Below are 26,146 nucleotides of genomic sequence, written 5' to 3'. Positions count from 1 at the left end.
ATATATATATATATATATATATATATATATATATATATATATATATATATATATATATATATATATATATATATATATATATTTATATGTATATATATATATATATTTATATGTATAATATAAATATAGCGGAGTGCCGAGAAAGACAACGACTCGGGTATAGAAAAGGATAAGTGCCAAGGACGGCAATAAATCAGTTGCAGAGATAGACGAGGAATGCAGTAAGGAAATCAAATACCGAAGCAACTGCCGAGGCACAAGCGGAATTGAACACCGAAGCAAGTCACGAGAAGAATCCGGCGGAAGCCAGTACAAGATCGCGTGCAAGACTGCTAAAAATAATGGGAATATTTCTTTGAACACCAGAATGTCCGAAAACGAAAGTTACTGGTTTATTAGCATTAGTTCCCATAATTCCGGTCCAAACGTCAAAACACTTTAAAAGTGTTCCAAACACAAAACTGCCTTCTTTCTTTGCATGTAAATTTCGAGTCCCACCATTTCCAATATAAACCTGATGCCTCTGTCCTGATTTACGAGGACTATGGGCATTGATCAACATTATTGTTTGTAATTTTTTTATTCAATTGTCCCATTTTCGAGCTTTTGATTCATGTATCAGTTCTTCGTCCTCTTGTTGTGCGCGAAACTGCTGCGCGAAACTGCTGGAGTACATCATCTGTGGACGCCTGCTGCCCATCGTGCTTGACCCCTCGTGTAGGCAGCTTTGGTATCTTCAAAACAGGCTCTAATGTTTTGTAAACCCAAACATTACCGGCCGTCCAGAATATATTTTTCGATATATGGCACAACTCCTTCGCCAACTCCGCACCGTGCGCACGCTGCACCCCAACACGTCAGTTGCATCCTGCTCACGGTCGACACTGACTGTGTACAATAAAACAGGGTAATAAAGAGCGTGGTCCGTTATATACCGAACTGTACGATGGCTTTAACCTTGTATTGATCTGATTGGTTGAGAATTTGTTATAGGTTATCAATCTGTGATTTATGCTCTGATGGGTCGAATTCGACCCATCAGAGCAGTGTTGGTTACCGGTCGTCCAGAATATTCTTTTCGACCTCCTTCGCCAACTCCGCATCGTGCTCACGCTGCACCCCAACACGTCAGCTGCATTCTGGTGCTTGACGCTTGTGTCATGCAGCATGGGGGGGGGTTTTTTTTTGCAAATACAGCAGAAACCACACTTATTTTCAGCTATGTTTTTAATAAATTAGACGTTGTCGGGTTTTTACGTTTCAACATATTCTAGTTTCTACCAGATTGTACCGGATTTGTGACACGTTCCTGTCATGTTTGACCCCGCGAATACATAGAGAAGAACCATGTTTGAAGCATCTGTGAACATGCCTGGACGTGTCATCAGTAACTCGATAAATAACCTATTATATTCAGACATTTTAGTAACTCGCTCAATGTTAGTATATTTCTGTTAATATGATTTTTGACTTAAACATTTGCACTGTGATTACAAAATATGACGTCTAAAAAAAAACAAAAAAAAACTAAGCAGCCCACCATTCCCAGCGCTGATGACCTTTACGTGAATATGACGAAGCCCTGAAAGATGACGAGCTGTCTCTCAAACGATGACATGCAGAAAAAAGACATTATCAGCAAGCTCGCCGCCCAATTTGCTGACCCAAATCTACCTAGCGACGAGTAAATACCCCTGTCGACATGTCGATATTTTACTCCAGAAACTGTACAAGCAAAATGAGTACATACTCACAGTCGACACTATGTACAATTCAAACGGGTCGCAGATCATAATACGATCCGAAACGTATACAAGAAACCTTTCAAATATATTTCACTCCAATCTGATGCTAACACCCACAACAACAGACCAAAACGGTACACTGGCACCGTTATGGCAAAGCTAGCACAGAGTTTGGACGCCGTTACCTCCATGAACATCGCAGCCCACGATTGGTTTACCATGCGTTCCTGATGGACACGATGGGAATGATTTTACACCTGATCCATTGATTTTTGTCTCTGTTCATCGTGTGGTAGCACTAGGGTGACATCGGCTATTGCTCTCTGCAACACGATAGAATATTCGTTTATTCTAGACACATCAGCTTTAATTTGCATGTATCTAAATCGCTGATAGTACAAAACAATACCAGCCGTCATATTCGAGAATGTAACAAAAATTATTACTTTCATAGCCATAATCATTTGTGCTGAGTAACAATTTATTTCTATCATCGATGATGGTGCGTGAATGCATTGAATATGTTTGTAACAATATATTTCATTAAACATGCATCCTTTACGTCAGACGTGTATGACACTAAACGACAATCCGATATTCTAAGTTTAAAAGTTTATTTTCAGGATAGCATCGTACAAGTAACGAATACTAAACCGCTGAAAGTACGAAACAATTCCAGCCGTCATCATCGAGAATGTAACGAAAATCATCACTTTCATAACCATAATCATTTGTGCTGAGTTACAATTTATTTCTATCGTCGATGATGGTGTGTGAATGCATTGAAAATATTTGTAACAATATATTTCATTAATCATGCATCCTTTACGTCAGACGTGTATGACACTAAATGACAATCCGATATTCAAGTTTGATAGTTTATTTTCAGGTTAATATCGTACAAGTAACGATAAAGTAACATATTATTCTGGAACTTAAAATGCCCTTCTTCCTAAGTCTAGCGACATTCAATTTTCTCATCATCATATTGTGTACTAGGATGTCGTTGTTATTGATATGGCATGTCATCATATTGTGAACGGTACGACTCTTAAACTCTGTCTGCGTTCCCATTTTAGTAATCTGAACGTGATACATAAGTAGTGAAAATGGTCCACCCATGCTCATAGCCGAAAATGAACTTCACAAGTCCGGCGAGCTTGAAATATTCCCGAGCCGTCTCTACTGGAAATCAGACCTTGTTATGGATGTCTTTGACTTTGCATCGACCAAAACAGAAACATGTTCTGATCGATGCCTCCTGGACGTCAAATTTGTCTGATGACAATTGGTTCGATATCACCAGCCTCGTTAGGTCCTCGAGACAGGTTTGTGATGTTTCCAAATGTTTCTCACTAGGCTTAGGTCCAAGTGAGACCGATTTCGCTGCATAAACTGGATCGACATCTGTAGTCGGACTGCAAGTTACAGACACATGTGTGGCCGTCGTGGTGGACATTGACCATGAAAATTCCCCACCGTATTATATCTTCAGCACCGACCCATCAACGTTAATGTACGTACGCTCGCTGTCCACATCGCGCGTCGCTACTTTCACAACAACATATGGTGCACGTAACAGCTGATTGCGTCCATACATCGACCAGTCAACCATGTCGCTTACTCATTCGACGTCACTTTGTGCCAGATGTTTTGAGGTCAGTCACGTTTTCCGCCAGTTCTGTCATGGCCGAAAATACGTGTCTTTGGTAAATAATAAGAAAACTGAAACTGTTATACCCTGGCCTAGAAGCAGTCAACGTAGTAACGTCTTGATGATTCTCGCTTTTGTTCCAGTATACAGACGTAAGTACCTATTTGGTACTGTACATCCAAATTTAAATAATAAACTAGCACCATTTCTGTCATATTCCCACGCATATCCAAATCAGAGTATTCGCGGACAAGGACATGTGGCAGAATCGGTTCACAAGACGATAAGTCTGGTCTCGAGTACAGGTGTGCCAGATACGTGGTGGCATCGCGAAAGTGGAATGCTCTGTGGTACTTCTGGAGCTCGATGACATAGCGATAGTTCTGTACTCGACAAACAATTTTTGGTTCCCTTTTTATGTCATCCAAGATGGAAAGCCCAATATGTCACTGTTGAAGGATTTTGATGGGAGCAAATGATAGTGCGATACTATATCAGTGCCATCGGTCAGTCTTGGAGCATACTCGGTAGGCGTATCGGCTTTCGACCGAAACTCAATTGCAAGTAAATCGGACCCTGAAGATTTAACTGCTGAACTAAATATTTCCGATACATGTATTCTACACATGATTTAAAAAAAATAGAATCAATTTACATATCACCACAGTTTATATTCATTTTTTTAGGGGCCATGAGAAATGAACGCAATTCGTGGTTCAATAGCACATTGTAGTCAGTTGCACTTGGGTGATGAGTACGGAAACGTGCCTCGTGTTTCATGAGCGCATCGTCGTCATCTGCCGGGATTTCGGGAATTGGCATTGAATGTAAAAGTCGTGGATTCATTTGTTGCATCCCATTAGACCACTTTTGTACGAGGGTCTCGCCATGAGACACAGACACCTTCCCCATCTCACACGCAAACTCCAAATTCCTGTATACATATCCTTCCTGTATCAAATGATAATTCATTGACTTGAATACCGCGGAACTGAAGACCAGCTTGGTGTTTAAATACAGTGTGGGGATGAACGCATGTTGTCAACAACGTATGCGACAATTCCATAATATGATTAACGTACTCTTCCTTTGTGCAACAAATGTCCAGTCTCATATTGAAGTGCCCATATGTACGGAGGTCCTGCACAATCTTAAGTCTGTTGCCCATTACCAAGTGTTGTAAAACGTGGATAACCACAATAGGGACTGAACTTATAATATCTTGTGCAAGCGACTGCACAAGTACCTTGTCATCGTCATCCTCGTGCCACCCCGAAACATCAGTGATACCAAACGCTTCTTGATTGGTTTCCATAGTGTATCCACGGTCAAAACTGTCGACATCTCATCGAACGTAAAATTTGAATTGATCCACATTCTTGGTGACGCAATTGTAACTCGGTCTACACACCGTTCTTTTCCATCATATTCGCTTGACCTCGTGCATCATACAACCCTTTCAACATCATCCAATCAGCCTTCGCTTTCTTGAATTCCTCAATTAACATGCGTGACTGATCCATCTCGGAACTCAAATGTCTTACTACTCATCCTGAAGAGAGATGCGAACATGGACGCCAAGGAAGACTTTCACTGGACGATGCAGCCAGGCGTAAAACCATCCGATGGTCTGCTGAGTTTTCAAGTATCATATTCATAGCAGCAACATAAAATACTGGTCGCCCAATAATACTCTGGGAAACACCACGCATACTTTCGTTCTCTGCCTTTTAGCATCGATGAGCTTCAGCTTGAAGTTGATAATTGGGGTGTCTCTTGTACCACCCTTCACTTCCCCAGCATGCTTGCGGGCACGAACGTCACAGTCCTGGAATAGTAACAACTGCTCGTCAACATGCACTGTTGGGAGATCACTGTGTGTCACAGCATTTGATACCGGCCATCGCAGAGTACTTATATTTGAGAGTAAAGTTAAATAAGACGAGCCTCGTTTGGGAAAGTTCGAGAACCCGGCAGCCCCATCATACTTGCCGTGCAACTCCTTCAGGTACGTCGCACACTTAGTCAATTCATGCTGATTGATTTCCGGTATCGTGGAATATGTTTCTGCAAACATTCGATTCAAGGCATCCCAATAATGTATAAGTCAGACTAACCAGGCTGGCTATCGATACCAATAAGTTAACGTAACATAAAAGAATATATGATATAGAAGTAAATTTACACAATGTAATTTAAGTTCAGCGTCAGCCGTCGGCAATGAGCTAAATATTAGGGGATTTAAGACTGAGACTATTGTCTATATAGTTCCACTCTAATTACTCACTACTTCACTCTAGACTAGATTTATTTGGTATCAGTATCTAAGATCAGATTTTATTGCATTGGATGCAAGATATTTCCTTCCCCTATCATTTAATGCTTTGAAGCAGTTCTCCAATCGCAATTGCTAATAAAATAACTCTAAGTCCAACTTAAGAAAATTAAAAATAAATCAAAAACACAATGTTGGTACAGTTAAATGTCTGCACCTATGCCCCATCACATGGTACCTAACTCTCCATTCCATTGAAGGCATAGGCGGGCACATCTAGTCAGCTGGCTAGGGGGGGTCATTTTCATGCCCCATTTCTCAGTGGGTTATCTCGCGCTGAGAGAATTCGGAAATATAACATGTGTCATCAAGTGTCAATTTCACCTGAGACTCCTAAGTATTATATCCCAATATTCTCTGGTGGAAAACATATCGTTATAGAAAAGCCACAATATCAATATCAACAGAGCCTCCGACCTCTGTTGTATGCAATTACAAATATCTAATAACAGATTATTTGTTTGTTTGTTTGTTTTCTGCATTTCAATATATCTAAATCTAGATTATTTGATTGTTTTGCAGTCACAAATATCTACAATTGCGTTTCAACGCTTAAACGTTAGTACGTTTATAATATACTTTTATCATGTGCTTCTACTATAGGAACCCGCTGATTTTACACAGCCCCTCCCCCCCTCCCCCCCCTTCCTCAGCTTTAAAATTCATATGTTGGCTTATATGTGTTTTGAAGCATACATACTCGAAAAGCTAACATGAATTGTACAAGCTAAAGGAAGAAACGGGTTTCGATCATATATTGGCCTCAATGCTTATATTATATTCTCGTAGACAAAGTTTACTTAGACTTTATAAGATACACGGTTGCTCTATTACGTTTGGGTTTAGGTCCTTGTGGTCCCCGATGGTGGATGGGACGTTTCTTAGTGCCTTTTGGGGGTATGTACATTCCATGGTCTTTGAACCTTAGAATGAATGATGTCTGCAAATATATCTTGACTACATCAGAACGTTTGTTTGTAGGTACGATAGCCTCCGCATCAACGTTTGCAAAACGTCTTATTAAAAGCCTTCAATGCGTCTGGATCATCAAATACTGATGAAGGTGGATCGTATTGTGCGCCATCTGCAAACTCCGTTGTGTAGCATGTCATGTCCTCATGCTTGTACTTCCACAGAATCTTCTTAATTTCGTAAGATATGAGGTGTAGTAGCTTCACGTGCGCGGCGAAGGATGATTTATATCATCGGAATGCGATGTGATCCGATATTAAGAGCGCCTGAATCGTCATCATTGTTCACCTCGTAAGTTCCGCTCTTCTTCAAGGGCACTGAAATCTTGAATGGTCCAATGTATTTAGCCGTAAGCACAGTTGTGTCGGAATTGTGAGCCATGATGATGACTATATCGCCTACCTCAAACTCGACTGTCTTCTTTGAGTCATTTCATCGCTTCTGTCTTTTCTTGAGTGCGATATCCTTCATTTTTCTCAAACAAGGAAAGACGACGTCTCTGGTACGACGCATCGTCTCTAACCATGGTAACACATGATCTTCTTGAGAATTCTTGTTGAAAAGTACTTGTAATTCACTATAACGGTCCTTGAAATAGTGAGCGGGTGTTGTACCAATTACTGAATCAGGTGTCTCGTTCATTTGTGTCTGTACCCAGTTGATTGAGTAAGGTCACGTGTCAGCGTCGTCTAGCAATGCTCCACGCATGAACCTCTTCATCTTTCTATGACGTACCTCATTCGCATCTAGTGTCTGAGGCTTATAAGGTACGCCCATCTTATGGCATGATCCCGCAACGAGTAACTGTGTCGTCATGGCATCCCCTATAAACTCACTACCATTGTCGGAACATACAATAACTGGCCAGCCAAGATTCAGCCACAGTTTGTGTTGATTTATCTTTCAGAGGATATAATATGTTTTATCTTGAAGCAACATCAAACACGTGACAGACATACTTATCCTTCGTGTGTTCGGACGAGGGTAGCTCAACCAAGTCAATGATAACCCTGCACCACGGCTCATCTTCTGATACGCTTCGCAACGGAGCATATCCGTAGCGCTTGATCCGGTTAATTTCGCAGTCGTTGCATTCGTGATAAACCTGAGTTATATATCGCTTAAGATTTTAGAAGTACAATCACGTACCTTTTGCAATGTTTCTCAGTCCTAACCTTATCCATGTGTTTGAACACAGAATTCTGCCTTAGCCACTTCAGAATAGCTTCCTCCGATGAACTTGCTGTGTCAAAGGATTTCACTGCTTCATCACTTGGACTTGATGACTCGTCTGGTCCCATCTCGCATGAAAGATCTACCTTGTGAATTCGCCTTGTCCACTAGTTGAGTTACGTGGTCGTATACATCTGGAAAATCGGTCATCAACTTTGAGTAACCATGTCTTGGCTTCGTATGTAGTTGCTCTGTCAGAACATATCTTCCTGTAGAATGCTTTCGCTAGTGATGAGTACCTCGTTGATTCTGTAGGATCAGATTGTACCTCGGTGACGCATGCTGCAGGTGCATGTGTCGTCCTAGCCTCATGTTGAGACTTAGGTGTCAAGAGTGGCATCTTGGATTCTTCAACCTTTCGTTTGAAGATCTCGGATTGTGTCCATTTGGATATGCCAACTGGATCTATTCAACATATTATTGTATGTCGCCAAGGCGTCTTCTGGACTACACAGGTACCTTGGTAGAGGAAAGTATATACCTCTCTATCCACATATATGGGCTCACATTGTATCATTGATAGCAACTGCGGAACTCATTTATATGAATGTCTTAAGGGACAACCCAAAACGTGATGGTAGCATCTTGTATATGTACATAATTAAGCAACTGTGGTATCAACAACCACGGTGGATTCGCCCATGCGTTTTCATCTGTTAAGTCGATTTGAAACGCATCACCCTCTGGATGTTCTAAAGTCCGGTATCGTGGCAGTCGCGCATTATGGTGAGCTGAAAACATGTCAATGGTATGCGGACCATATATGTCGTCTGCGATCTTAAACCATCTAGAATTGACCATCTAATCCATAGCTAGTAACTCCCGAACCATCTTGTTGAAGTCCGGTACGAAGCGGAATAACATATCCGGTAATTAATTGTGTATTCCCGGAATGTGTTATGCTGAATAAAATTTTCGCGATTGTATCGTGCCATCGACTGACCAACTGAGAATTGGGTTTCATGTCTTTTAAATGTTGCAACGATTTCTGATCGCACAGTACATTGAAGTGTGTACCGTATAAGTAGTCCTTGAAATGAGTGAGTGTAGTTACAACAGCCAGGAGCTCTTGTTGCACCGTCGGGTAGTTGATTTGTGACGAATTCATAGCCCTGCTAAAGAACTGCGCGTATCTCGGTTTTACTTCTATCATTTGATACAGCACGGCTCCCAACGCCATGTCGGATGCGTATGTAGCCACCATAAACGGTATCCCATCTTTCGGTGGCTGGACTATTTGAGCTTTCTGAACCACTGTTTTGAGCTGCTTAAAGGCATCATCACCATTTTTTGGTCCACAATGCCCCCAATTTACCCTCGTGACAACGTAAATGTCCGAAGGGTTTGTCCGAAGGGTTTAAGGTAACTTGCTAAGTGAGGAACTCCGCCTGACAGGAACTTGACGAATCCACACATGCTATTGACATCCTTGCGTGTAGTGGGGGTTCTCCAGTCTAACAAGTGTTCGACCTTTCCGCTGTCGATCATAATGCCATCCCCGGAAACTCAGTATCTCAACAGCTGAATCCCGTTTACGCCAAACTGGCATTTCTTGCGGTTGATTTTGAACTTATGCTTGTTTAGCCTAGCTAAACCTCACGCATAACTCTATCATGCTTCTCTTTGGTTTTAGTAAATACCACTATATTGTCGATATATACCTGTACATTGTCCATGTCTCTAAACAGGTCCTGCATGATCTGCTGAAGGAAGACTGGTAAAAAATGTAAACCAAATGGTGCACCCTTGAAGGAATACTGCTGTCCATCCCAAGTGAAGGTAAAATACTTCCATCTATGGTCGAGAATATCTTCGCCCCTTCCATTCTTCTCAGCAATTCGTTAATTCTTGGTAGTTGAAAGTTGTGTGCAGGTATAAGAGCGTTTATAGGACTCATATCTAGGCACACGCAAAACTTCTTTAACGTACCATCTGAGCTGAACTGGTCTACTGCCAAGAGTTCTAGATTGGCTGGAGTCAGTTAGTAATTTACCGCAATAACTCCATCTTCTAACCAGGCCTTAACCTGTTCTCTAACTACCTGTTCATGACGCCATGCTACGTAGTTACGCGTCGGACATTTCAACTTCGAAGAGTCTACTTTGTCAGGTCTAAGCTCACGAGTCCGTTGTTGGATTTAAACTGAACCCAGTCAGTGATCCTGATCTTGTTATTGTCAAAGATAAGATCCTTTAGCTTCCCTATAAATTGACTTACTATCACTTTCACAGTTTTAGAACTGAGTACAGTCAGTGATTCTGATCTTGTTATTCTCACAGATAAGATCCTTTAGATTTTCTGTAAATTGAGGTATCCTCTCTCACACAGTCTTAGAAGGCTTGTATACAGGCATCAACAGATTATCATCTGATTGATCCTTTTGTGGGTCAATGCTTGTCGGTAAACCGGTAATCGTTATACCTAATGACAACAGATCCCCCATCCCCACTATCAAATCATAGTCGGGCAAAGTATTACAGACGACCGCCTTTGTAGCTGTTGTCCGTTGATCGGTGTGGATAAACCTCAAATCTACCGCCATGTCACGACACGCAATCTCTCTTTCGTCAGCTAATTTAAACATAGTAGGTTCTGATTTACGAGTTACATCAGTTATCTCACAGAATCTCGATGACATACATGAAATTTGCGAGCCCGGATTTAACAATGCTTTTATTTCATGCCCATTAACTCGTGCATCTAGAATGACACGTCCATCTTGCGGTGCATCCTTTTGTTTCAGTGCCAAGATCCGGTAAGATTGTCACTTAACTTCTACCTTCGGTTGCACCTTACACATATGCTTGTGGTAGCCCCTAGTCCCTGCGCAGTCAGCACACAGCACACTTCGCGATAAAATGTTTACAATTCTCCGCGTGCCTGCCATTCCAGCGTCCATTCGGCTCATGTTGGGTCATGCGCCAGCTACAATCCGTCCCAGCACAATCCTTGATCTCCATATACTTTGGCTTAGGAGGCTCTGTTGACTGAGCGGATTTGTTGCCCAAGGTCCCACGGGTGTTGACATTGTTCTTGTGACCACCAGTACCTTGCACATGCTTGTTCTTCTGGCCACCTTTATATCTCCACCTTTGTTTCCTTTATTGTTTCCCGCTCCCGTATGTGAGTCTCGACCATTCCCTGGTCCTCCATTCGTGTTGGGCACAACCTTCTTACTTGGCTGTGTTAATTTCACTACAGATATCGGACGTTTTGAAAACGTCTGATCTGCTCTCGGATAAAGTTCAGTCCATGTCAGGTCGGCGAGTTTCATTATACAATAGGTTGGTCTTTCAATTGAAATCTCGCGTACCTTGTCTGGATAAGATTGATGCATGCCTGCGCACAATACCACTTGGTCTTCTCGGTGAAAAGCCGAGCAAAAGATTGTTTGTACCCACAACACACACATGCTCAACTTGTCGGGTGACATTTCATATGTTTGAGCAGGTGACATATGGGTGTCTATAATAAGCCGGGCCTCCACATTAGACTTTATGTATAAACGTACTCTTAATAGTACGAGGAACTTAAGTTTCCTAAATGTACTCTTAATAGTACGAGGAACTTAAGTCTCTTAAATGTGCTCTTAATAGCAAGAGGAACTTAAGTTTCCTAAATGTACTCTTAATAGTACTAGGAACTTAAGTCTCCTAAATGTACTCTTAATAGTACGAGGAACTTAAGTCTCCTAAATGTGCTCTTAATAGCAAGAGGAACTTAAGTTTCCTAAATGTACTCTTAATAGTACGAGGAACTTAAGTTTCCTAAATGTGCTCTTAATAGCACGAGGAACTTAAATTTCCTAAAATGGGTTTTAATGGTTTTATTAATTAAACCTTTTCCATTTAACATATCAGATATTTGGATGAGGCCATTAAAAGGCCTCAGTAAAATACCAAACATAAAAGAGTTGGCCTAGTTCTATTAATAGAGCTTTATTTACTTTCCAATTTTATTTATATCTGAATACTTCGGTAGCGAGATGGCTCAACCGAATATAGGTTTCTAGGGACTATTAACGTTACCTAGTTGATCCTCCGATAAGCCAACCAGATGTGCCAGTCTGATGAAGGCCAAGTCGGTAATTCTTGATAGTGGCAAGTTATTGGTTAAGACAATAACTAAAGACGTCAAGAGTATTTTTATTTTTATTTCTTTTTTCTAAAGATAGGATTTTATGAGTCTCTCGGATTCGCCCCCAGAATAGAGCGACAACGAAACACTAAATAAAAACCCTTCGGCGGAAACAGTACTGAGAGGATTATATATAGGCAATGTCTCAGCCTCACAATCCCTCAGAGTATTGCTGTTTTCACGAGGCAAACCTAACTTTATTAAACGTCTCATTTCGTTTATTTATATCGATATTTACACGATATAGAATTTATCTACGCGTTTATTTATTCTAAGGCATTGGCATCGCCTTTATTAGACCGAATCTTACATGTCCAATTCCCAGAGGTAATGGGATACTGGTGTTCCTTCGTCCGGTGGTACCATGATGAATACCAACAGTTCCGGGCGGGGGTCTGTTGAAAACAGATGGACTATCATCTCGCTCTGCTCCTTTCACGTCTTCAGCTTTGTTACAGCAGCTTTGGCCTTCTCCAAATTACTATACTTATAAGATGATGGCTTAAAACTCTGTTGCGCAGCTTCGAACCATCGGTTCTGACGTAAGTTTGCAGTAAGCATGATCTGACCAAATTCCTTCAAAGATCTCGACAATAACGCTAAGTTACTCTTATCGATAGGGTCCTTAAGGTCTTTTCGATCTGGACGATACGTAGTGGGTAACTTACCTATGTCCTTGAATTTGACCAAATTCCTTTCAAAGATCTCGACAATAACGCTAAATTACTATTATCGATAGGGTCCTTACGGTCTTTTCGATCTGGACGATACGTAGTGGGTAACTTACCTATGTCCTTGACATGCGTAGCTCCGTATCGATCTTGGATTGAAAGTGCCTTGCCATTGTCATTCGCAAACCGACTTGCTATATCTTCCCTTAATCCATTGCTAGCGTTGCCTCCTCTTCTGCATGGAACATTCGAGCAGTGAAAATCAGCAATCTTCCTGTAACTCTCCGAAGTCTCGTCAATCAGAGTGTCCGTCTCCCCTATACCATGCAGTCACTGATCATCCCCGTCGTCACCATCGTCTTTCGGCTTCTTATTCCGCTTAGTCATTGAGAGACTACAGCAGTAGACGTATTTCTATATACGTTAATAACGTTTTACGTCGTCAGCCCGAGAGTAATTTGGGACTTGTTCTTAAATTAATATAAGCATAGGTGGGTCAGCCCGAGAGAACGTAAGAGTAATTTGAGACTTCTTCTTAGATATTCTATTTATAGAATACGGGCCACTGGCTAGCCGAGAGCCGAGGTCCGAGACTGAGTATAGTAACAGGGAATATGATATATTTATTTCTAGAAAATATATCCGAGTGCTAAAGTGTTCTGCATAAGGTTTCTCATACTGATCATAGGAGTTTTTACCCTGGCCAACCCAAGTGGTTGAACACTAGTACAAACACCATCAGTATATAACTGAGGGTGAGATCATAAATAAATTCATTCGAATGCACCATACTTTAGATACATTTACACTTTACTATTAGTCCCCCACACCGCACGCTAACAGTCATTGCTGTCGCAGTCTTGACGCTTGGTAGAAGGAGGCTGGTAGTCGGGTCCCGAAGAATCTGGCTCCTCAAACTCTAGTGATGATTGACTCTCGTCTCCACTAGAGCTTTCCGATTTCTCTTCCACAGTGAATTTTTTCTTGTTGGTCTTCTTCTGCTCCTTGTAATTCTCGAAAGCGGCTGCCAACTTACGTTACTTCTGAAAGTAATCGTCGGTGTCGAATTCTTCCGAATTTTCACCTTCCGAATCCAAGTCCGGTTCCGATTCTGATACCAAGGCTGGTGTTGGATTTTCCGGTTCCGGCTGTTTCGTCTCTTTCGATCAGTCCTTCTTGGTGCTTTTCTCATCCTTCTTCTTCTTGGACTTCTTGGTGCTCATATCACCGGTCTCGTCCTTAGACTTATTGGACTTCTTGGACTTCGGTCTACCGACCATCGTGTCTTCGATCACTTCGGGGGGTGGAGCCGCTTCCATCAAAGTGTCGACCGCATCGTCTGCGAAAGAGTCAGGGGTCAAGGTGTGCTTAATGCTCGTCTTCTTAGGCGAATTCTTGGATGCCTTCGCTTTTCCTCTACGCTTCGTCATGATGTCGATAGCGATATAAACTTAAAATTATGTAAAAGCCAAACTAACCAGGCTGACGACCCCACCAGCTTCTCAGCCCATCCTGCAGCCGCCAGCACCCTCAGAGCTTTTGACGAAAGTGATGGGCCGCGCTATGCCGGACAAAACTCTCCACGAAATGGATGACATAACTCCGGTATGGCTCTTCTTCTGGGCAATTTTCTCTAACGGCGAGTCCCCATCCCAATCAGTATCTGAAAATTACCGGCACGCCCAACCGCTCCCCAATTGCCATCACTTTCTTTGGTATTTCCCGTCCAAATCGGTTTCTCAACCAAATCGCCGCGGGAGATTCACCAGTTTCGTCCGCCTTTGTGTTTCTAGCGACGCTGTCGCCCAGGTGAAACGACATGCAACACTTACGTGGGAATGGCAATTAGATAAAAACATCGACACCCGCTCCCAACATCATCCCGGAGCTACGAAAGCAGCTTTAATCCACTATCTCTGTACCAAGCGGGAGGCTCGGCCAAAAATTCTTGCCCGCAGCATGGATGCTCTACTGAACCCTCATGCCAACTCTACTTGAAACTTAACTCTCTTGAAATAAATAATATCATCCCTATCGATACCAATAAGTAAACTTAAAAAGAAAATACGATTTAGGAGTAAATTCGCACAATGTAATTTAAGTTTAGCTTCAGCCCTCGGTACTGGTCTAAAGATTAGGGTATTTATCTAGATTTATTTGGTGTCAGAAACTAAGATCAGATTTCATTTCATTTCATTGGACGCATGATATTTCATTTCATTTCATTGGACGCATGATATTTCATTCCCTTATCCTTTCATGCTTCGAAACAATGCTCCAATCGCAATTACTAATAAAGTAACTCCAAGTTCAACTTAAGAGCCACTTTTGTGAAAATCCTGTTACCAATCGTACGGGACAAATATAGTGACTAAGTCGACATTTGATTGGACACGGACATATGCAGTACCAATCGAAAGTGTGTGTCAATATGAGCACGTCGGTACCTTTAAGTAGGTAGTCCGATGTCTATGTGGGGAGCTATTGGCGATTGCAACCGTTCGATTCAACGTGGCTTCACCATGGACAATTCCGGAGTAAATAAAAACAATTGGCTTCGTATTGGCTTCAAATTGAAAATTATGAAATTATTTGAAAATCTATTTTATTTTAGCTTCAAGATGGCTTCAAGATGGCTTCAAAATAGCTTCAAGATGGCTTCAAAATAGCTTCAAGATGGCTTCAAAATAGCTTCAAGATGGCTTCACGCTGGCTTCAATTTGGCTTCATGCTGGCTTCAATTTGGCTTCATATTGGTTCGTATAATATGTATGTATATTACTATACTGTATGATCTGGTGCGTGTGTTAGGTTAGTGTAGGTGAGGTTGATGAATTGGTTGCAGTCGTTGCAGTATCTACTTGTGGAATTCCAAAGCAACCTTAGTGATAGGTTAGATGAAGGGCTCGGGGGGCCACTGTTGTGTTAGAGAGTGCGCTTTAGTGAAGCGAGAGGAGGGCATCCCGCTCCATCGATTCAAGAAAGGAAAGCGTCCACGTACAGGATGTGTCCCTGTTTTATCACTACCGACACCCGTGGAAGAATCAAGTGCTGATGTCCAACCTGAAGTAGAATCGGAATCTAAAGTACTTTCGTTGCGTTGGTAGCTAACCCTGACAATATTACGAATGTTATGGTAAATGAGAAGCTGCTTGTTGTGTCGTGCGATAAAGACAGAGATAGTAAGTGTGATCAACATAATTTTTTTTTTTGCAAATGCATCTGAAAACATGCCAACAGCATATTGTCTTTGGCGCTTGCTGGCCGGTAAGGAGTTTTCAGGGCCGGTAAGGAGTTTTCAGGGCCAGTTTTTTAAATTTTGGCGGGCGTATACCTTACAGTATAAAGATCTCAATCGGGGGGGGGTTTTTTTTTGCCATATTGACGTTAGCCTAGTTATGGCTCGTATAGCGAATATTCGCATCCTCTTATAGATGATAAAATGGTTGAACTATTTCAGATTTCAAGCGTATTGGTTTATAATGTTTTATTCATCATATTTTTTATTGTATACTTGGCTCCGACCACCTTCTGAATAGTTATGGTGAAAAACCAGGACCCTAAGGAAGTGTTGGGCTTAATATTCTCACCGGCCAATTCACTGAATCATCTCCACAAATGCGGCAGGCACCCATCCAATCTGATGGAGTACGAGGGACAATTGAAGTTACATTTGTGATTGAAATGCAATGTATGTCAGACAATCGGGTTCAATTCTCAATCATAAAAGCGTAGTACCAATCTCAAAATATTCCTTAGAAGTTGAAAATTAATGCTTGATGCAAAATGTAAAATTTCCTGTGGTGTGAATGAGAACTCACTGCGAAACACTCAAATAATGAGCACACGGGAGCAAACAGTCACATGATTTTACACTTGGGACCTACGTACACTTATTAAGTGTGAATATGTCCTTATCTCCACAACTCCACTACACCATTGTATATAAGGATACTGTAAATTATTCGCGAACGGAGACTTGATTTTAAATTCTACAACATATGCACCCACGGAAATATGCAGAAGCGTTATCGAAAGATCATTGTGCCAATGTGCGACAAACATACCTTGCCATTAAGCTCTCCTTGCCACCACTCGCCTTCAGGTTGCTCCAAAATCTTGATTTTGTCACCTGCCGATACCGGTAGAGACTCCTCCTCACCACCTGCATTAGCATTGGAGATATAATTGAGTTACACTCCGATTTAGAATGTACTACAGAAGCGCACCCACGAAGAATGCAAGCAAGTAAGAGTTTATATGCCATTTTATGTAGAAAAATGAGTATGTGATGCATACCGAACCTAACATTCCTCGTTGAAAGGATGGGGTTTAATCGGTCTCGTAGAGATTTACTGACCTGATTTCCATGAGCGAATAACTTACCCAATTGCTAGTGTATGGAATTTAACTGAACCTGACTCAATTCAGTAACACTTCAAATAAATAAATAAAGGTCAACATCATTCTCAAGCGGGTTTTGTTCGAACCACAATTCATGACGGGCGAAATTCCTTTGAAACTACTATATGACAAAGGATCGACCTAGAGGACAGATAGTCGTGCATCGCGTCCACACCACTCACCTTCAAAGTCGTACATGACGGTGGCGAACTTCTCTGCAGGCTCTACCACGGACTGAGCCTTTGACGCTCGGTCGTTACCTTTGCCCATCAGCATTGTATACGACGCTGGGAACCAGCCAGATTGTTTTCCCTTGCCTTTGACACTACATATTGCCGGGTGGAGTAGTTCAGAACAGACAACGCTTAGGATGGTGATCGATAGCGGAGGTACTATGATTTCACATAGAATCTCGTAAGAAAGTAGATGCACATCCGAATTTTCAAAAATCATATTCCATTCAACGCGTGCGTAGAACTGTCGTATTGTATATGTGATCAGGAGATATTTGACACCGTAGGCGTCCGTCTCATGTCAAATACACCATGACAACGATCCTCGATGCCAGTGCAACGGAACCAAAAGCGAGAGCGAATGTGAACAATGGACACCATGGAAACCAGAATTCCGAACCGAGGAGCGATGCAGTGTCTATATCATCTACTAGCACAACGTTTCAATGGCAAGCAAGGTAAAAGGCAAAAGCCAAGCCGCAATGGACCCGTGCACTCGCAACTTAGAAACTAATTGCTAACTATCGCACAACGCTAAGCCATATACTTCACGGCTTACAAGTATATGCATCAGCATGTTGAAGTATTGATATATTACAAAAACAAAGCGGTTCTCCACTTAGATCCGTGATATGTACCTGATCGTGCCTTCCCACCAGCCGCTGTCGTCCTGGAAAGTGACCGACACCAGAGCGCCTTTTTTGAGACTTAATTGACCCTCATCCTCGGCCTTGTAGTCCTCGAGCACCTTCGCAATCACTGTTCGATGTATTGAGAACGCTTAGACAACAATTCGATGGCAGGGGATACAGTCATACTATACAGTGGCCCAAACCTGTATGTCGTCAAGCCTTCCTTTCAATGTATGATTCTTACAGAGAAGTCGTACTCGGTTGGAGAATGGTACGCCAATGAAGCACTCGACTATCCTTATATTGTATGTGCGAATATAAAATTTCGCATACATGGTTATGACTGTGGTGGAATGCATTAGTTTGACTGCCGGACAAGCCAGAAACTTCAAATCCTGATATGGATCCGTGTTATTCGAGTTGGGATGGGCACATCCTTGGAAATTCCATTGCAGTAAAAATGCCAAGGAGCAGCCCACCAGTTCAACCAACAAGACACAAGCTTCACATTGCAGTATCACATAGGGCAACCGCACACACACACACACGAGATCAAATCCGTGGAAACATACACTCTACACAAGATACAACCATGTATAATACTCTGCATGGCACACAACCAGAGACGAGACACTTACTAGGCTTCTGAGGTCGAGGTGTGACTTCCTCCTGAGCTCCGAATGGATTAGATGTTGCTTTATCAGCCGCCGCAGCAGGGGCCGTCTCCTGCGCCGTTGGAGTACTCGGTCCATTACCCGCTGGTTCCTGTAGGGATAGAAATATAGGACTCTTTGATAATAGAATTGTTATGGGCACAACTCTCGATGTCCAGCAAACTTTAAAGTAACACTACAGTGGTCATATACACAGACGCTATACTATTCAACTCTAGTATTGTTAGATAGACACAAATAGTTTGAAACTCGTACTAGCCGAAGATTAAGCAAAGTTCGATCCATATATCAAAAAGCGGTCTCAATTTCTCATGTTATAACATGCATCTAGAAATGAGCGTTTAAGGGTAAGGGGTTATTTGAGACGACAGACAATACGGGTTTGGAACGACCAATACTCCGTGCGCTTCAGTTGGGGCGGTTTCTTTTTTCTTTCGAAATTGAAAATAGTCTACTTAGGCCCATTATGTATTCATGGTAGCAAGCAATTTCAGCATAAACACACCGTGTGAACACATTCTGAAGGTGGAATTGAATGATATGTACTTCAATTTAAACGACTCATGCCTCAGAAGTGAGCACTTGGGGAGGCGGGGCAGAGGAATGGCTTGAGCCAGTCGATACTCACGAGACATCGTATGCGCGAACAGGCACCAGAAAACAGGAAGACATTCGCCTGAATTACTAAGCACATAGAAATATACGCTTTGTAGTCAAATACTGATTGTATACAACACGGATATGTATTCGTGATATATTGGTCTTTGTACGAGTATATATATCTACCATCACGACGAACTGCGGGCAGCTCCTGAAGTCGGACGAAATTACAACTCACAGCGCCGGGACAGACCAGATAAAAGGCTAAATATTTCCTACCCCTTGACAGGGTTACATATATTGAGCTAACTTAACTTTACCTAACGGTAGTGCAATTCCATTTTAAGTCAACACTAGGGCTGAATCCACTTTGCCGCACTCAAGTAGTATAAATAGCCATGTACAATGCATCGGGACATACATAAAACATGTCTGCAAGTAGTGTGTGACGTGACCGACTTACCACATAAGCCTGGGGGAACCATCCGGTTTTCCCATTGAGCGTGCCTTCCCACCAACTGCACAGAAAGAGGTGAAAGTTTTTCAGGTGAGCAGACATGCAGGAATTCATCCTTTGGCTTAGCACTGAATGTATCGATCGTTTGTGAGGCGCATTTAGTGGAGCAGGGTTCCCACGTACGGGGTGTGTGGACATTCTCACTCATGTGCCGTCCCAGGGCTTCCTCCAGGTGCGGACGTATGTACTATTGTCGGAATACGTGCACCTGGGGTCGCATACAGTCCCTCTGTACTATCTTGAATGCCCCGTATACAGAAACTCACACTTAGAAAAAAAAGACAGCCCCTCTGTATTCATAGATACATGAATGTATATATATATATATAAACTCATATAGCTTCACCGTACCCTTCTGAGTCCTTTTGACTGACACTGAACACATCTCCCGGCTGAAAGGTTAGTTCGTCGTGATTAGTTCCCACGTACGGGTGCATCGCACGCACCCACTCGGCGGCGGTCTCTGAACTCTCTCCATGCGCAGATTCTTTCCTTTGAGGTGGGGGTGACTCCACTGCTTGAAATAGAAAGGATATGCTTTATTAGTAGGACTTCAAGATCGTTTGCTCTACATACATACATGTAAGTTTTGCATGTGGAGGTATGTATATTCATGCATGTATCGTACGTGAATGTATCCATGTTCACGAATGTAATGTATTGTATGTGACTGTATTCCCATGTTCGTGCTCAGCTACTGTGTGCGCACACGGTGTCTGGCCATTAAGCGGCAGTCGTCTCTAAGATCTCCCACGCACAAGCTCGAGGATATAGCTCAATTGTATATTGAGATACCCTTGCCCAGCTAAAGGCACCGTCTACAACACGTACATATTCCGTACTTGCATACATAAACTACGCGCGAATAGCCCTATCCATGCAAGTCTCTACACACACAGACACAGACAGAGACACATACTCGCACACGCACACATACACACACACACACACATATATATAAATATACAAAAATACATACATACATACATACATACACATACATACAAACATACAAACATACATATATCCATGCGTATACATATATATTGAAATATACATACGTATACATATACATACAAACAAACATACATATACATACATACATACAAACATACATATATATATATATATATATATATACATACATATATATATACACATACATACATACAAACATTCATACCTGCAGGTGGAGGTGTGGGAATCCGAGGTTCAGGTTCAGGTTCGGGCTCTGGTTCAGACTCAGACTCTTCATCCATGGGTGGGGGTGGTGCAGGCATGTCATCATAGATGTTGTCATTGCTATAATCATCGAAGTTATCGCGACTATTGCCATCTGGCATTGGAGGGGGCGCCTGGAGCGCATCCACATCCTCGGGAGACATGGGCAGTGGGTCCTGTGTGTGCATGGTCGCGTGCATGTCGAGGTGTGAAGGTGAGCGTACGTATGCGATCCGTGAGCGTTGTGTTTGTGCGTGCACATGTGTGTATGGATGGATGCATGTAGCGGTGTGAGGGAGTGTGAGTGTCAGTGTGTTTGTGCGTCTGCGTATTGTTTGCGTTCGTGTGTGGGAGGGGTGAGTGTGAATATGTGCATTGGGTACTCGTGGGGCCGCGCGAGTATCAAGGCGCGAACGTGTGCGTGAGAGTGACTCGACTGGTAAGGTGTTTAGTGTGGGATCACATAACACGGGGATTAAAAGCACACACACACATAGATATATATGAAGGACACACGTAGACTATGACACATAAATATGCACACATACACCTCATGCTGATTACTCGAATGAACTATACCTCCACGAACACAGACATGAGGAGAGAAGCCATAGCGCAGATGCCTACATAACAAATCATATATATCAACTCCACACCAAAAAAAAGAAAAGAAAAGGTCTGACCAACGTTGAAAACACACACATATCGGTGAGCTATATCACCAGCAGCAGCTCATATACTCATGTGCACACACTCTAACATAAATGTAAACTTGCAGATGAATGCTCCTTACACTGGACCCGCTGGCCATCATACATGGACACACTAACATAATGAACGCTTCAGACATTGAACTCGCAGTCTATCCTACTAAATGTTTCGCTCCAAGCTCTCATATTCTTACCACGTATATAGACGTAAAGTACCCAAATCTGCCATATAGCATACACCTCTACCAGTTAACTTAACTAGCATCGAACATAATCATAGCATCGTCGCCCTAAACGCAAAAACTATTACTCCCACGCCCACATCTCTCTCTCTATAACATACACATATACACATGCACACACACACACACACACACATAAATACATACTACTTTTCCGTCCCGCATACACACACACTTACCACGTGATTTGATGGGAAGTACCCAACTCGGCCGTCTAGCTCACCCTTCCACCAGCCGTCCTCGTTCGCCTCGAGCACAGTGATAGCGTCGCCGCCCCTGAAGGCCAAGTCGCTCTCTTCTTCACCGTCGTAGTTGTACAGGGCATAGTGAATAGCCCCAGGCTGCGCATATGCGCTGCTGAGTGTGTCGTCGGACTCTTGGTCAGACTCTTCGGGTGCCGGGGGAAGCACATCCTCGCTATAGGGATGGTGGTGTGTATAGAGAGGATACAGTACACCTATTGAGCCATCGTACTCATAGAAATATAGTATAATCATGCAGACGTTTTACTTACGCAGTTGTGTAGAATGGACATTCGTATGTGCACATACGTCGCCCGTCTGGCTTATAGTTGCGGAGAACAACAGAATGTCTATGTCGTACTTTGAACACGCACACACACACACACGCACACGTATAAGTATACTTGGAGACTGCATAGAGAATCATATCCTTCCGCACACTGCTGTGACGTTGAGTTGAACGGCCTTACCTGTACGTAGATATAGCAGAAGCCTCCACATAGGTCGAGGGGAACCAACCAGCAAATCCAGCGCACTCGCCATACCACCAGCCATCTACTCAGCAATTGGGAAAGCACGTGATGCGATAAGCGTGGCGAAGAACAGGTTGGTCAAAGCAACAGGCAGATAAGCATGACACAGCCCGTACCTTCTAAAGATGAGAAGGCCTGCGAGCCTACAAGGCGTTGTACTACCAAGAATCTACACGCTTTCCAGGTTAGAGCGCTGGGAATACTGTTTTACATATACTACAAATCCCCACCTAATGACCAGTGGGAATGGGAGTGAGAGAACACGGACAGTAGGACACGATGATGGAGGCACTCGAATGTTTGTGTGCTGCGTGATACACACACACAGAGGTAAGTAATCAAAAAATATACGTACATATTTGGTCCAACACATTTATGCGAGCATCTATCCAATAGAGAGAGATCGGTCCAGAAGTACGCACACAAACAAACCTTGCAGCACACAACACGTGTATAGTACAATCTATACCGTGGGAAGAGATACTTTCCCCCTATACACTATAGAAAAAAACAAAACAAACATGCAAAATACAACACGCATGTACCAGTATCTATATCAAGGCACGAGCTTTGTGCCAGACGCACTCACATAGACAAACATTATAATGCAACACACATACCTGGATCCTTGGCGGTGACAGTGATGGTATCTCCCTCGAAGAAGGACAAGTCATCGCTCTTCTCGCCCGCGTAATCGAATGCGGCAAGCACTTCTTCGTCGCGCACAGAATACTGTTTCCTCCGATCTTCGGCTTCGTCGGTCTGCGTGTATGAAACGGTATACAGCCATGTTGGTAATCCATACACGTCGCTCGACGAGTGACATACACAACACAGTCCTAGATCTACGGGTATAAATACAAAGATACACATAGTTACCGTACCTGTCCGTAACCACCGTAGTCGTCTGAGTTGTAGTTGTTGTCATAGGTGTCGTCTCTGTAGCTGTCTGTGTCATTGCGGGAGTCGTTGTCGTAATCGTCGCGATCATAAGAGTCGCTGGGTGGAGAAGTAGAGCACATCCATTGTTGTCAGTGCGGTACTTGAAGATAGGAAGGGCGACAGATACAGGGCTATGGCCTTTTCTAGATTACCTTTTCTTTCTGGTTGTTATGATTAGTAACCCTCCTCTACAAAAGGTATCAGCAAACGTGGTGTATCGATGACATTTACGAATCTGGTGCCGTGCAGACACATGCGTCAGGATATCCATGGGTTGCAAAGCGGGCAGCCAAAGAGAGCGTCACACATACTCTATATATAAACGACCACCAACGTAGAGGTAGTCATAATCGACGCTGTACATACACATGCACACACACATACACACAAAGCATTCACACGCACATATAAACGGCAGCAGACATCTCCCCCCCCCCACATACATGCATACCTACATATATATACCCAATCATACCCACATATTCAGTTTGCAATGTTGCTGGCTTGACGAGATGCTCACACACAGACCAACACAAAGTCTTACCTCGCAATAACACGGCCCCAGCCATCGGTCTTCTTGCCACCGCTGTTGCGATTACTGTAGGTATCTCTGCCATAGTCGTCGTCATCGTAATCGGGAGAGGCGGTGTACGTGTCTCTGGTTGGCTGCGACCCGTATATATTTCTGGCGCGCGGCGCATTCGTGTGTAAAAGTCAAAGCGGAAGAATGTGTGAGGGTTGGACTGTAAAATTCGAGGGATATCTCCAGCATACGTACTGATGCACACTTCCTACTATACAGATGTAGAAGAGGTACACATGTTTGTAATTGTGCCTTGCACACATTCATATCTGGGAGATACATATGTTATAGCTTTTCAATATATATATTTATATATATATACATACATAAAGATACACGACACGACACGCATATATCTATATATCATTTATATACACACACACACACACACACATATATATAAATGTAGATATGTAGATAAGTAGATATAATTATATATATATATATATAGTATTACATATATATATATATATATATATATATATATATATATATCTATATATATATATATACACTATATATATATATACACATATATATATATAAACGGGAATGCACGGGGTTATCTGCTGATACATGCTTCAAACCCCTCATATAACCGACATCGTCTCTACAACCTTGTTCATGGTTAACCACACATATCGTCAGATACGATGGACCAAATGAAGGCAAGTCCCTCGTCCTACCAAGAGTCAGCAGCTCGATCCCCCAACTGCTTGAACTCTATCACTTGCAACCTATCTGTACCTCTTGCTACTGATTCTCCGGGCACCCCACTATATGCACACACACTTGCCCAACGAGACATTAATCCGTCACTCACATATACCTTATGCTGCAGGCACGCTTGAGACTTCACTAAGATACGCACGTGTACACCAAACTACGGCCACTAAGAAGCACCAACGGTCCCGCTATCCAACCGTCTTCCCGTACCGGTTTTCCTCGCACTTGCGTTCGAATGAGATCTAACGACATCCACATATACCCCACACTACTATCATTCGAAACAGTACTTATGAACCCGTTATTCAACCATCTTCCCCATATCGGGTTTCTTCGCACTTGAATGAGATCTCATAACAACATCCACATATACACCACACTGCAATCATTCGAAAAAGTACAAATAAACCCAACCCTCTTCGCATACCGGGTTTCTTAGCGTTTGAATGAGACCGCCTAACAACATCCCTATACACACCACACCACAGTCATTCGAAACAGTACTAATAAAACCGCTATCCAACTGTCCTTCCCATACCGGTTTTCTTCTCTCTGTTTCTTGCGCTCCTCAATCCGTTCGAACGCAATGCGCTCGCGTTCGCGTTCCGCCTCCCGTCGTACGCGCGCGGCCTCCTCCTGCTCTCGCTGCTGCTGTTGCAACCTGGTTTAAAATAAGAATGGATATGTTGTTTGATGAATAAATTAAAATAATAATGATAATATAACAATGGGGATATGCTTAATAGATAGGTTTAAAATAACAATGTTGAAATGATAATGGATAATTGTTTTCGAACAGCCAGAAATAATGAAATAATACGGAGATCCGATAGGACATGAAGTAATATGGTGATCCGATAGGACAAAATGCATCTTTTCGACTAATAAGAAGTCGTGGAAAAATTGAGACCCAATGACAGTGCAATAGAAAGTGAGTTATCGATCAATCAGAAACTAGGGATTAATTGAGATTCGTTGTTGGTTCCCTTCCATCTTTCTCGTATCTAGTACTAGTATAGACACACTTATCATCATTTCTCAAATCCACCCACCCATAAACACACACACACACACACGCATATATATATATATATATATCTATCTATATATATATATATATGTATCTATCTATATTCATAT

The 26,146-nt window shown here is 42.4% G+C and overlaps 4 protein-coding genes across 4 annotated transcripts in view; all 4 read right to left on the bottom strand.

Annotated features, from left to right (window-relative positions):
- Nucleotides 1–4,050: 4,050 nt before the first annotated feature.
- SARC_00931 (hypothetical protein) lies at nt 4,051–4,714 on the bottom strand (the record flags this gene model as incomplete). The annotated part of the gene is made up of 2 exons (XM_014305356.1): nt 4,051–4,350; nt 4,646–4,714. 2 exons carry the CDS (start codon nt 4,712–4,714, stop codon nt 4,051–4,053), a joined length of 369 nt encoding a protein of 122 aa, XP_014160831.1.
- A 7,797-nt stretch (nt 4,715–12,511) lies between these two features.
- On the bottom strand, nt 12,512–13,134 carry SARC_00930 (hypothetical protein; the record flags this gene model as incomplete). The annotated part of the gene is made up of 3 exons (XM_014305355.1): nt 12,512–12,717; nt 12,864–12,982; nt 13,082–13,134. The coding sequence occupies 3 exons, from the start codon at nt 13,132–13,134 to the stop codon at nt 12,512–12,514; spliced, it is 378 nt and encodes a 125-aa protein (XP_014160830.1).
- Nucleotides 13,135–13,913: 779 nt separating this feature from the next.
- Nucleotides 13,914–14,177, bottom strand: SARC_00929 (hypothetical protein; the record flags this gene model as incomplete). Its single annotated transcript, XM_014305354.1, has 1 exon — nt 13,914–14,177. The coding sequence occupies one exon, from the start codon at nt 14,175–14,177 to the stop codon at nt 13,914–13,916; it is 264 nt and encodes an 87-aa protein (XP_014160829.1).
- Nucleotides 14,178–16,217: 2,040 nt separating this feature from the next.
- Nucleotides 16,218–26,146, bottom strand: part of SARC_00928 (hypothetical protein) — a gene marked incomplete at its 5' end in the record, with an annotated part of 19,238 nt that continues 9,309 nt past the window's right edge. The window contains 14 exons of the mRNA XM_014305353.1: nt 16,218–16,387; nt 16,815–16,912; nt 17,334–17,476; nt 18,023–18,143; nt 18,655–18,781; nt 19,754–19,808; nt 20,159–20,321; nt 20,991–21,204; nt 22,160–22,397; nt 22,693–22,777; nt 23,376–23,517; nt 23,640–23,754; nt 24,242–24,382; nt 25,545–25,667. Of these exons, the coding sequence (XP_014160828.1) occupies nt 16,346–16,387; nt 16,815–16,912; nt 17,334–17,476; nt 18,023–18,143; nt 18,655–18,781; nt 19,754–19,808; nt 20,159–20,321; nt 20,991–21,204; nt 22,160–22,397; nt 22,693–22,777; nt 23,376–23,517; nt 23,640–23,754; nt 24,242–24,382; nt 25,545–25,667 (1,807 nt within the window). The 3' untranslated portion in view covers nt 16,218–16,345. The remainder of the gene's footprint in view (nt 16,388–16,814; nt 16,913–17,333; nt 17,477–18,022; nt 18,144–18,654; nt 18,782–19,753; nt 19,809–20,158; nt 20,322–20,990; nt 21,205–22,159; nt 22,398–22,692; nt 22,778–23,375; nt 23,518–23,639; nt 23,755–24,241; nt 24,383–25,544; nt 25,668–26,146) is intronic.

The sequence above is a fragment of the Sphaeroforma arctica genome (assembly GCF_001186125.1).
Source record: "Sphaeroforma arctica JP610 unplaced genomic scaffold supercont1.33, whole genome shotgun sequence".
In the NCBI taxonomy this organism is placed as follows: Eukaryota; class Ichthyosporea; order Ichthyophonida; genus Sphaeroforma; species Sphaeroforma arctica.
The sequence above is the reverse complement of the archived record's forward strand: the minus strand, read 5'-3'. Positions and strand labels throughout refer to the sequence as shown.